The sequence below is a fragment of the Harpia harpyja genome, chromosome Z (genome assembly GCF_026419915.1).
Source record: "Harpia harpyja isolate bHarHar1 chromosome Z, bHarHar1 primary haplotype, whole genome shotgun sequence".
Taxonomy (NCBI): domain Eukaryota; kingdom Metazoa; phylum Chordata; class Aves; order Accipitriformes; family Accipitridae; genus Harpia; species Harpia harpyja.
This window is the reverse complement of record NC_068969.1, coordinates 94,666,854-94,679,026: the sequence shown is the minus strand read 5'-3', so window position 1 is coordinate 94,679,026 and position 12,173 is coordinate 94,666,854. Positions and strand designations below refer to the sequence as shown.

Below are 12,173 nucleotides of genomic sequence, written 5' to 3'. Positions count from 1 at the left end.
AAAGAGGGTATAAAAAGGGCCAGTTGTGTAAACCATGGCTGGTCAGTACCTGTGTCTGAACAAACCCTGTGCCTAATCATCAGTCTGTCCTGTCTTCTGATTGAATCCCTTAACTTTATCTTTCTGTATAATGTCACTCTGTTTATCGTGTGTGTGTGCTGCAAGGACTAGGTGCCAGCTACTGGCAAGACTGGTGTGAGTGGGATTTGGTGCCAGCAACCAAAGTCAGATGGTGGGGGTGGTGCAGGTGCCCCTGGCCCATGGTGTAAGGATCTGGAGCAAGTGAGAGTCTTGGCTTCAGCCACTGGGATGGGACTGTGGCTTACAAGCATGTGTGCCTGGGGTGATGGAATGTCTCCCTCTAAAAACTAAAACTCAGGTATAGCAGCAATAAGGGTAATATGTATTGAGCAGTCTATATTTGTAGAAAGCAATAGAAAAGATCACCAAGTAAAAAGTGGTTCCCAAATACCTGTTTCTTCTTTTATGTGATTTCTAGAACAAATAAATTTAGTGGTCTTTATGTAAAAGCTAAACAAGGTAGCCAGCTTAGCATTTTATATAAACATCTACCATAAACATAAAATAGAAGACTTTTCTCCACATTTATTTGCATTTAGCAAACTGAAAAATAGTTTGAGAAAAAACACACAAAAATCTAGCAATCCTTACTAGGTTTTTTGATTCAGATTTTATTTGGCTGTTAATTTCTGCATTGTACATTTCCTAAATGATCTTTGACTTTTTGGTGTCTGTGTTTTGTTTTGGTTTTTTTGCAGATAGCAACTCAGATCTCTGTACTGATTGCTAAAGTTGCCAGGGTGGACTGCCCAAGGCAATGGCCAGAACTTATACCTACTCTTCTGGAATCTGTGAAGGTCCAGGATGATCTTCGACAACACAGAGCACTACTTACCTTTTATCATGTTACAAAGACCCTGGCATCTAAACGGCTTGCTGCAGATAGGAAGCTTTTCTATGATGTAAGTAATGTGATGCAATATTGTAGAGCAGGCAAACCATGTATTGTACATGCTTGCCACTTCCTGCGGTTAGCTGGCAGTGCATTAATTGCAGGTACGTTGACTTTAATGTCTGCCATTGAAATAGAAGTGCTCTTACTTTGGTGGGTATATGTACAATATGAAATAACTGGAAGTCAGTTTCTAGGTGAAATGTTTTTGAGATCTTTATTAATTTTGCATGCATCTTGAGTGTTGTTATAATAACTTGAGTTAAGAAGCAGAGGTTCATCTACAGAACAATATCTGTGTATCAGTCTTAGGCTATACAGCAGATCTTGTTATCTGTGAATTTGCAGTGGGTTTAAAAGTGTGCTCTGGATTCGTAATTCAATATAGTCTTTAAAAAATACTGGGGTTTAGGCTTCCATACCACAGTATTTTTTGGCTTTTATTGTCAGTGGGAATGTTTTTTGGGGTTTTCCAGGTCAACTTCTTTCTCGAGGTTAAATAAAAGGCAAGATGTTAATTAAAAGACAAATGCCAAATCTTGTCTCATGCAGCTTACATTCTCCAATTTAAGAATCCACTGATGAGAACACAGATTTACCTTTGGCTGTAGGCTGTTGCATCTCCAATCCCATTTGGAGTTAGGCAATGATGTAGTACAGTTAACTGAATTTAGTGAGTTAAACGTCTTTTCCAAATGTTACATTTGAATTTTCAAAATTTTATTTTATTCCTCCATTTTAAAGAAAATATTATAGTGCAGATAATGAAGACTGTTTCTGAAGGTTTACCTATTTATCTATGTAGAAAAAATTTTCTGGCTGTGTAATCATTAAGGTGAAATTTTAATTATCAGGAGTCCGAGGAACTGAAGGCTGGCTCTTGTAGTAGGACAGGACTGAAATGATGTGTTGCTATAAGATGTGTATGTAGAATAAGTGTTTTCTCTCTCTGCCATGTATAGATAGGATGGATATAATCTCTGTATAGGAAATATTTGTTTATATTTTGAAATTTATTAGGCCATTATACATAATCTGGATAATTGAACAATACAGGTTTTAGTATATTCACAAATACTAATTCCAAAGCAATAAAGAGTGAACGAGATAATGACTTCTTTTCTAGAGCTCTCCTAAATCAAGGTATTGCTTATACAGCCTGGTTATGCAGCTGAAAATACTGTTAATGCTCAAGGATATAGCAAAAAAATCAAAACCCAATTGCAAAGCCCCACCTTCATAAAATAGCCAAATCCCTACCATCTCAACAGAGGGACAGAAAGGAATTTATAGGTTGTAAGGTCTGGTATTTGCTGTTAAAGTTGTCGTGTCTAACAGTACCTTTGCTGTATTTCCACCATCTTACCAGGTTTAAAAAGAGCTCAGTTACCTTCAGTCATTTTTGTGTTTCCAAGAAACTCATTAAATTTGTATGAGTGTTTTTCCTTATGGAATGTCATTTTTTCGGCATGGTATTTTCTTAGTATGTTCTTCTATTTGTAGAGTGAGACAACTTCAGACATGCGAAGAAAATGCTTATAACAATTTTTTTTTTATTTGTAAGGCAGTTCTTGTCAAAAGTATAGTTGAAATTTCATTTTAAAAAGCATACTCTTTAAGCAGCCTTTTTATGCTTAAATGTTGGTTTTTAACTTGTGGATATGTTCAGTATCCAAAGTTCCTCTATCATCTGATTTGATGTGAATAAAAATTTTCAGCGCATCCAGTTTCACTGTGTTGGGAACACTGTATGTTCACAGTTTTTTGAACTTTAGGTGGGAAAAGGAAATTTTCTGACCATCTGGCACTATAGGGTTCACATTTAAGGTTTCATTTTTTTTTAATAATGGCAAAATTGGACAACTTTGAAGTCTGCTTATTCTGTCCCCTGGTAAAGGGAATTCACATCCGTCGGATGGCATGTGACTTGGACAGTCAAAACCATTCTTATGGAATGGAGCCATTTGAAGCTAAAAGTTGTAAAAGCTTAAGTAACAGATTGCAAACTTTCTTGATACTTTCAGATAAGTAGTTACAGTTTCAACATTTTTTTTAGTACAGCTTTGGAAACACTTGATAAATTTTTAGTATAATGTGGTACTTGAAGATTGCAAGGTCGTTCTTACAGATAAAGCATCCCTTACTGAACTCTGTTACCTGAGGTTTAAAAAGAAAAATGTTAGATGACTGTTGTGGTTTAACCCCAGCCAGCAACTAAACACCACGCAGCCGCTCACTCACTCCCCCCCACCCAGTGGGATGGGGGAGAAAATTGGGAAAAGAAGCAAAACCCGTGGGTTGAGATAAGAACGGCTTAATAGAACAGAAAAGAAGAAACTAATAATGATAACACTAATAAAATGACAACAGCAATAATGAAAGGATTGGAATGTACAAATGATGCGCAGTGCGATTGCTCACCACCCGCCGACCGACACCCAGCCAGTCCCCCAAGCGGCGATTCCCCGTCCCCACTTCCCCGTTCCTATACTAGATGGGACGTCCCATGGTATGGAATACACTGTTGGCCACTTTGGGTCAGGTGCCCTGGCTGTGTCCTGTGCCAACTTCTTGTGCCCCTCCAGCTTTCTCGCTGGCTGGGCATGAGAAGCTGAAAAATCCTTGACTTTAGTCTAAACACTACTGAGCAACAACTGAAGACATCAGTGTTATCAACATTCTTCGCATACTGAACTCAAAACATAGCACTGTACCAGCTATTAGGAAGACAGTTGACTCTATCCCAGCTGAAACCAGGACAATGACGTACAGATTGTGATACACTAACTTGTAAATGCAGCTTATTTATAACTTCATCTTTCTGGTGAATAGTACAGTTATAACTACATTAATGATCTTCAAGGCAGAATCAGCTGCTTTAGTACAAATAGAAAAATGTAATATCTGGTTATATACCATTGGTGGTTATAAACATCTATTTTCTTTTGAGCCTATTTTTCTGGACTTAGTCTAGATGGTGGTTCTTAGAAGTAAAACCAGTGATTTGTATTTTTGTATGTAATAAAAATGTACTACTGCTTTTAGGAAGAAATTGATTGCGTGGGTTAAAACCTGTAGTATTTGGATTTTTTTTTTTTTTTATAATAGCACATAGCTATACAGCACGTATTGGTGAAGTGATATCATGAATTCACTGCAAATCAGTGAAAATAGCAGTTACAGTTTTTTTCCCCAATTCATTTGACATTAAGCTTTCGAGTCTTCCTGTTGCTGCTTGGCCCTGGTTTTGAAAGAATGCTGTTATATTTCTACAGTTTATCTGAAAAACTTCTTTTTTTCTGAAACTGTGAAGTTCTGCAGAACTTCTAGCTTAAACTAGAAGCACTTGTCCTTACAGTCCTACCATAAAGTACAACATGGTTTTGGGTACTTTCTCTGCTACTCGGTACACACCATTCAGTTTAGTCTCTCTGTTGAACTTCAGTAAGGGTTTTTATGGTTGTTCTGATTTCTTTCCTGCTTTGGAGATTGCTGAATCTTTGAAGTATGGTCATAAATAGGAATCTTGAATAAGAATTCTCATGATCATTGGCAGCCTATGAAATCCAACATTGAACAGGTTTGCCATCTTTGCTTTTACTGTTACTATTCATCATGAGCAGTTTTCATTTATGAAGACATTTTGTATTTATTCTTTAGCTTGGGTATCTTTTTCCCACCACCAGCATGCTTTGCCTCTTTTACTGACTACAGGGATTTGAGACAGCCTAGCCCCATGACTAGGTCCTGCAGTAATACGAATTATAATTGCTAGTTGAATGACTTCAAATGTAAAAATGTGGTGGGTCCTCCTAATGGATACTGTGTATATTTGTGGTTCTGTCCCCCCTAATTTTTAATAAAGCAATTATTGTTTTAAATTTTTTTAGTACTAAGGTACACTGATTGCATGACAAACGGGTTTATCTGGAGTATATTCTACTATTAGGACTATTATTGCTGCTTTGAATTGGGTTTTTTGGTTTTTGTTTTTTTTTATCTGAGTTGTTACTGCTTACTATTATGGTTAGTATTAGCATATTCTATTTAAGAGACACCCCCCCCCCCAATACCCAGAATCAACCCCCTAAGCATGAGTAGGTTGAAGCTATTGATAATTATTCAGTGCTGTGTTTTTTGCAACTCCATGAATACATTATTGAATAATTATCAAGAGTTTCTGCTGTCTCACCTTTACTCAAATGAACCAAACAAACAGGTCATATGTGCTTTTGATTCCATTGATGGAATGTGTAGCAGACTAAGTGCAGTTTCATCCTTAACTATGAAGCTGTCAAGGGCTACCATAACTGAATGAGAAATTCTTTATCTTCTGTTTATACTTCACATATCTTTATCAGGTAAGCACTATTTGGAAACTGTAATGTGAATTAAGTTTGAGATTTGCTCAGTGCTAGCTGATTAGAAACTATTTGTCATTCTGCATTTTAAATAATTTGAGGGAAAAGTCAGGGTTTGCAGCTATCAACAAAATAAAGTTGGTTTCAGTGTAGGCATTGGTCAATGCTATTTTTATTAGAGATAGGCATATAACTGCTGTGTCCCAGAGTAAGCTAATTCAGATACTAACTATGCTGTAAGACAAAGTCTAAGTCTTGTCAGAGAGGAGGTGATGAGGAGAGCTGATAGTTTTTTGAAGCCTCATACTGTATTATAGACCTGTGGCTGTATTTAATGAAAATCGGATAAGAAAGGAGGCCTAAATAGTTATCTTTAAAGTGGTAGAGTCACAGACCAAGTAGCCAGGGAAGCAGGTGAGTCTATCATAACATCTTCAAATTAAGACAAGATATTTTTCTGGAAAACATCTTTGGACCAGTACAACTCAGTACAGCAAAGAAGCCAGTGAACGCTGTGGCCTGTGATATACAAGAAGATGGATAAATTAATTTAACAGTCTAAACTGGCCTTTAAAATTTAGGAATTTATTATGCTATAGCCAAATTCAGGAAATCCAATATATTGTTGGTCTTTCTTCCTTTTGCAGCTTGCATCAGGTATTTATAGCTTTGCATGTTCCTTGTGGAATCATCATACCGATACGTTCCTACAGCAAGTTTGTACAGGGGATGAAGCTGCAGCCTCAAATTCACTAGAAAGAACCTTGTTGTCATTGAAAGGTAATAATATAGAATGATATTAAATATAAGGAATCAAAAAAGTTTCTTCACAGTGGTTGAGTAAGACTTCTTTGGTAAAGAGTTAGCATTCTCTAACAACACCATGCCCACTGGGAAAACCAGTAATCTTGGTTTATTTTACCTGTGCCTTTTGCAAGGCAGAAGGAGGATTGTTCACACGGAAGAGGGAGAAGGTACTCTTGTTTCTCAATATGCACCCTTCTGATATGCATGTTTTAAGAAGTCAAAGTCTAAGAGGTGGGAAAGTTGAGGGCATAACAGGATGGTTTTTTATCTCTATTGTAATTTAGGCTTGCATCTATCTTTAGAAACTTAACTGAGGAAGCTGTGAGCTATGAATTTTGTTGTTAAGTTCACCTTGTGTTCAGTGAAGAGGTAGCCTTAGCAGTCAGTTTAGATTTTAGGTTGATGCTCAAGTACTTATCAGTGGGATGAATACATATCCTTACTGTACTTTGCTGCTTTGAAGAATTGAGATGTTTGTGTGCAGTGCTTGCAATGTAGATGATACCTGTCTTGAATTGTTTCAGAAGGTACAGCATGCCACTTGTCTGGGTTACTGGCAGTGATAAACCTGAGAAAATTCATAAGATGGCTTATGAGCCCTTGTTGACTGTACTTGGTCCTTTTCCTGCTGCAGAACCTTTCAGAGGTTGAATACTTACAGCTTTTGCAGAATTCTTGATTCAGTAATTCTTGGAGTTCTCTTCCTTATTTTACACGTAATGTACTCAATTTTAAAGTAATTTCAACAAAATTAGATTCATGTTAGGTATGGCTGAGGCATCCAAAGGCCCAAAATTAAACGTATTTTTTAATATGGAGAATTGGAAGAAGGGCAGAGCAACTGTAATTGTAATCCTGTTCTGAAATCTGTTGGAACAAGGGCTGAGAAATACCTACACAAGTAACCTTTTTTTTTTCCTAGTGCTTCGTAAACTGACAGTCCATGGGTTTGTAGAACCTCATTGGAGTGTAGAGGTGATGGTAAGTGACATATATCTGTTTCTAGTTCTGGATTAGAAATCTTTTGTGATGATTTCAGGTGGTCTTACACCTATGTTTAAAGATGGTTGAAAGGCACACATTTGTGTTATGTAAAGGAAGATCAAGCAATACTCTGTCAAAGGTGTCCTCCCATCAGTTAAGAACTGTCAGGTCCTAGAAAGATCCTGAACACTGTGATACTAATGGCATGATGTTTAAAAAAAAGAGCAGGTACCCCTTCCAATTTACATGTCACATGGTAGTGAGACCCTTGTTGCCTACTGAAAGATGTCTTACATGTACTCTCCCCCCATCATTTGAAGACTATGTTTTCATTTAATAATGAATGTAATGGCATATTCTCCTATCAAATTCTATTGATAGAATTTGTCTGAGATGAAATTCTGTGGTAGGCAGCCTACCGGGGGGGCAGGGGGAGAAGAAATCTAAACATCTCCCTTAACCCTGAACAACGCCTGCGTTACTGGAGGAATTGGGTACCTACGACCTACATCCTAAACTAGGAAGTTGAGAACAGGAAAGAACTGGATAAGGAGATTGTAAAGCAGATAACTATATTTACCTATACTTCCTGTTAGAGATGCTATGCTGTTTGTGTGGTACTAATAAGGTCAGTTTGGATCATCTGTGCAGTCTGCTAGCTAATTATTTGTTTCATGAGGAAATTGTTTGTCCAAGATAATCAGTTCAGTTAAAAGTGATAAAGTGATGTCTGAGCTAGTAACACATCTGACCTGACTTCGGTTTGACCCAACTTTCTTCTCATAATACAGTGCATAATAAGCTTCATCTTTAAAAGACACATATACTTTTATAATTTTCAGGGTTTTCTACATGCAGTGTTTGAACGGCTAAAACAGTTTCTGGAGTGTAGTAAGTATCTGGATATTTTTCACTGTATTGGTTGTTAAATATTAGAAGCTGGATGAAAACGTAATACAGTTTAGTGCATCATCAATAATCATTTAGGTGCAAGGTATTTTTTATAAGTGCAAAGCTATTACTTTAAATGCTGCCGAAACTGTCAGAAAAGATTTCAGTAAAAATGTCCTTTTATATCAACAGACTAAAATGTGACCAAAATTATACTTGGTGTGATAATGCCAAGGAAAAAAAAAATAATTAAGCAATGGGTTGACAAAGTATCCATATTAAAATATGCAGATGCTACTAAAACCCATATCATCTTGAGTCTTCTTCTTTGGGAAAGTTTTATGTTTTTTCTTTTTCCTGGAGTTTCCCATATATTTTGGTACATGTAAAATGGAAAATAAAGACCACATTCAGCTATATGTACTTTATAACTGGAAGAGTAGTAGTCTGAGGCAGGCAACCATAGGTTAACACAGTCAACAAATATCAGCATAATTGGCAGGTGTTAGTGCTTTTGCAGGGCAGTTACCTGAAGCAAAGCAGAAAGATGTTTAGCAGTGTTGCATCTGAACTCACTCTTCTTTTCTCGCTTGTACACTTGTAGTAGACCTGGTGCAAGCCATTCATTCATTTGAAGCCTGTCAGGTCATTCTTTTAGGATTCAGTGCTTTTTCTGAGAATAGATGTCTACACGGAGTAGAAAGAATTTTTTGATATAAATGAAGGTACTTGGGTAAGAGGGGCTAATCTGGGCCCTGAGCCTCATTTCTAGAAAAGATGGAAACTGCCACTGTGTTCAATGACAGAATAAAATACTTTTTTTGCTCTTCTAAAATGCAGGCGTCTTTGCATGCAACTGTTTGCCCCTTCTACTATACTGCAGTCACGCACTTTCTGGCCCTTCTTTCATTTTTGGCAAGATAGTTGCCTAGCTTCAATTAACTGTATTGAAAGCCATCCCATCCTGAAGCTTGGTGTTTATCATAGTCCCCTAGAACATGAGAACTGTGGGGTTTGAATGTCCTAAGGTAGAACTGAGCTGAACCTTCCCATTTCCACTTTTCTAATCAAAGTTGGTTTGCAAAAGCAGGCATGACTACCTTACAAGATTAGTGTTTACATTTATTGTATCATGCTTTTTGCCTGTATGCCTTCATTATGGCTCTATGTTTTTCTCTTTTTTATAAGAGCTTTATCTGTTTTTTGTAAATTCAGAATGTTTTCCAGTGTCCATAATCAATTATATTTTTAAGGTGGAGTTTCTAGAAAAGTACATAATACTATGTAGTGAGGATATGCCATAGCTTTAATAAAAGGGCACTTTCATCTTTTCAATGATTTTTTATTTCTTCTTTATGCTAGCATTTGCTTGCATTATTTTAACTGTCTTTTATCATTGACTTGTCTGTAATGGTGTCCCAGTTGTTTTATTCTGATCAGTTACAGTGAATTTCACTGCAGCTGAGAAATGGTTAAAGATTCCACATGCCCCCTCCCCCTAGTACTCATTACCTTGAATTTGACTTTGAATTTATTCTGCCATAGAACTTTTTTCTGGCTGCTGTAATCCCTGAACTACAGATAAAACAAGTTGTTCTCCAGTGTTATTTTTCAAAACTTAGCTATCCAGAAAGAAAAGGAAAGTCTGAAAAAATGATAGTTGTTAAATATCTGATTTACCAGGTAGAAGTATAAGAGCAGAAAACGTATGCAGAGATCGTCTAGAAAAGACTGTAATTCTGTTCACTAAAGTGGTAAGTAAATTCTCCATTCAGTTACTGAATAGTTTACCATTCTGGAGGAGCAGTCCCCATTCAGATATGTATGTGCTTTAAAGCCAATAGGTTTCAGATCTTTTAATAAATGGGAGGTAATGCAACTTAAAACTTCTTTGTTATGAAATATATTTTTTAAATTTTTTTGAAGAAAAGGGCATCTGTTTACTCATGCTGGCAGAAGTTGTAGGAGTGAAGAATACATTTCCTTAGCTCAAACAATTAAATGCATTTCATAAGTAAATAATTTAGCTAGGATTTTGCTCAAAAAAGAATACTGGAATTTTTGCTAAAACAAATCCTAGCATCAGCATTGATGAATAAAGAAGAGAGAAACTTGTCATCCTGTCTTTTATAAGTAGTTAGATTGCTGTTTCTAAGGCCCTGTTAGTTCTACTGGATAACTGGCCATTTTTAGTTTATTGAAAGAAAATGTAACAAAAAAACTCTCTTACCCTCTGTCTTTTGTATTATATAATACATTTGGAGTTGTCAGCTAATTCTGTGCAACCCTTAGTTGCATATATTATCAGAAGGTAATTTTAGCATTGTCACTTGCTGTGTTTTTAAAAGATGTAAAACCTACAGAATTCCTGTTGTTTTCAGATTCTATTTTGGAGCCATGGGTCTTATTTAAATATTCAGCCTAATTATAAAAAGTGGGAGGCACCTGTCAGTTTCACCAAAATTGAACTGAAGGTGCTCTGACCCAATATTTTTAGTCTTTGTCATAGCACTTCTTACTTTGAACTAATAAGCAAAGTATGTGAGGCATGTGCATCTTTTTTCATACACCTGAAAATAAAATACACTTTAATAGATAATCTACCACCTGTAGAAATTCAGATGCAAGAATTTAGGCATTTTTGCAGTAGTAGAGGAGACTAAAGGAGTTGACAAGTGTATTCTAGGCTACTAGTAGGAAAAGCTAAGCTGAAGAAGCAAATGCTCATACTGCAGTAGAGGGGGAGAAAAAAAGAATAAAAAGTTATTTCCCTCATGCCTCTTTTACTTACAATAATTCTAATGGGGATGAATTACGTGCTAAAATGTTCAGAGTTTTAAGTGTGGCTGATGCTTTATATGCTCTGTTGCTAGCAAGCTGGTCTAGTTTAAAATGGGTGTTGTTCCTTAAACATAAAAAAAGGTAATTTTGAACATGAATCAAGAATTTCAGGGCAAAATAATGCTTCATTAACCATTGATACTGATCCCTTCCTAATTTCCTGTCTGTGTTCAGTTTTCTTTTCTACAATTTTATGTAAATTGGCACTTGTTTTTGATAACTAGTTTATGAAAGCATTTAATAAGACTTGCACAAAAAGTGATTTTATTTCTCTTTCTTGCTCTTCTACTTCTCTAATTTTAGCTTTTGGACTTCCTGGATCAACATCCTTTTTCATTCACCCCTTTGATTCAGAGGTCATTGGAGTTTGCTGTAAGCTATGTTTTCACTGAGGCTGGTGAAGGAATTGTATTTGAGCGGTTTATTGTACAGTGCATGAATCTCATTAAGATGATTGTAAAAAATTATGCATACAAGCCATCCAAAAATATTGAAGGTACTGCTGCTATTTACTAAAACCATTTTTATATCTTGAGAAACATTTTGCTAGTTGTTCCAAACAGTAAAACTCCTTTAAGACATTCTTTTGAAGCACTTAATGTTTTAATAGTTAGTAATGTATGCTTCTGTCTCTATAATGATAATTCTTATTTTGATGGTTAAAGCATTAATATATATAGACATTGGCTTGCTAAAGTAGTTTTAAATACACAAGGAACATGAATATCTCTTTGTTGATTGTTTTAGTTTTCATCGAACCAATTTTAAAAAATATTGAGGTATGGAATTTGGTTTATTTTCATCAAATGGTTTGATGCATCTTTCCCTTGAGAAATATTTGGTAAAATGTTTTTTTTTTTTTTCTGTAATTAACTAATACCAGTACTCTGAAATACAGAAACACAGTGAATTTGACATGCAGTTGAATATAAAGCAGTTTATATGTTCTGCTTTGTCGTACTGTTTATTCTGAATCTTCATACACTGCTCTGTGTACGGATAATGAAAAATAGACTTGAACTGTATTAAAAAAAATAACCTTCCACTTTAGTTTGGCATTTGGCAATGACTAGATAACAATAAGCATTGGAAAAAAAAAATTTCATGAGCATACTGGTATGTGTCACGAAGATTACACAAACCCAGCATTTAAAATTCTTCAAAATATTGTTATATTTCAATGTTACTCCATTATTTTATAATACATTAGAATGTCCTAAATCCACTGATTGTTAACAGCAATTTCTACTTGCAAAAGTTCATAGTTGTGTTTGAATTTTTGAAATAGAAATGTGGTTACTTGAGACAAGAAGAAT

General features: G+C 35.8%; 1 protein-coding gene across 3 annotated transcripts in view; it reads left to right on the top strand.

Annotated features, from left to right (window-relative positions):
- Window positions 1-12,173, top strand: part of IPO11 (importin 11) — a 106,743-nt gene that overhangs the window by 21,041 nt on the left and 73,529 nt on the right. For 2 of the 3 annotated variants that reach the window (XM_052776681.1, XM_052776682.1), the window contains 6 exons: window positions 780-983; window positions 5,982-6,114; window positions 7,064-7,122; window positions 7,968-8,016; window positions 9,700-9,770; window positions 11,161-11,353. In XM_052776681.1, the coding sequence (XP_052632641.1) occupies window positions 780-983; window positions 5,982-6,114; window positions 7,064-7,122; window positions 7,968-8,016; window positions 9,700-9,770; window positions 11,161-11,353 (709 nt within the window). The remainder of the gene's footprint in view (window positions 1-779; window positions 984-5,981; window positions 6,115-7,063; window positions 7,123-7,967; window positions 8,017-9,699; window positions 9,771-11,160; window positions 11,354-12,173) is intronic. The other variant, XM_052776683.1, reaches the window with a different exon arrangement.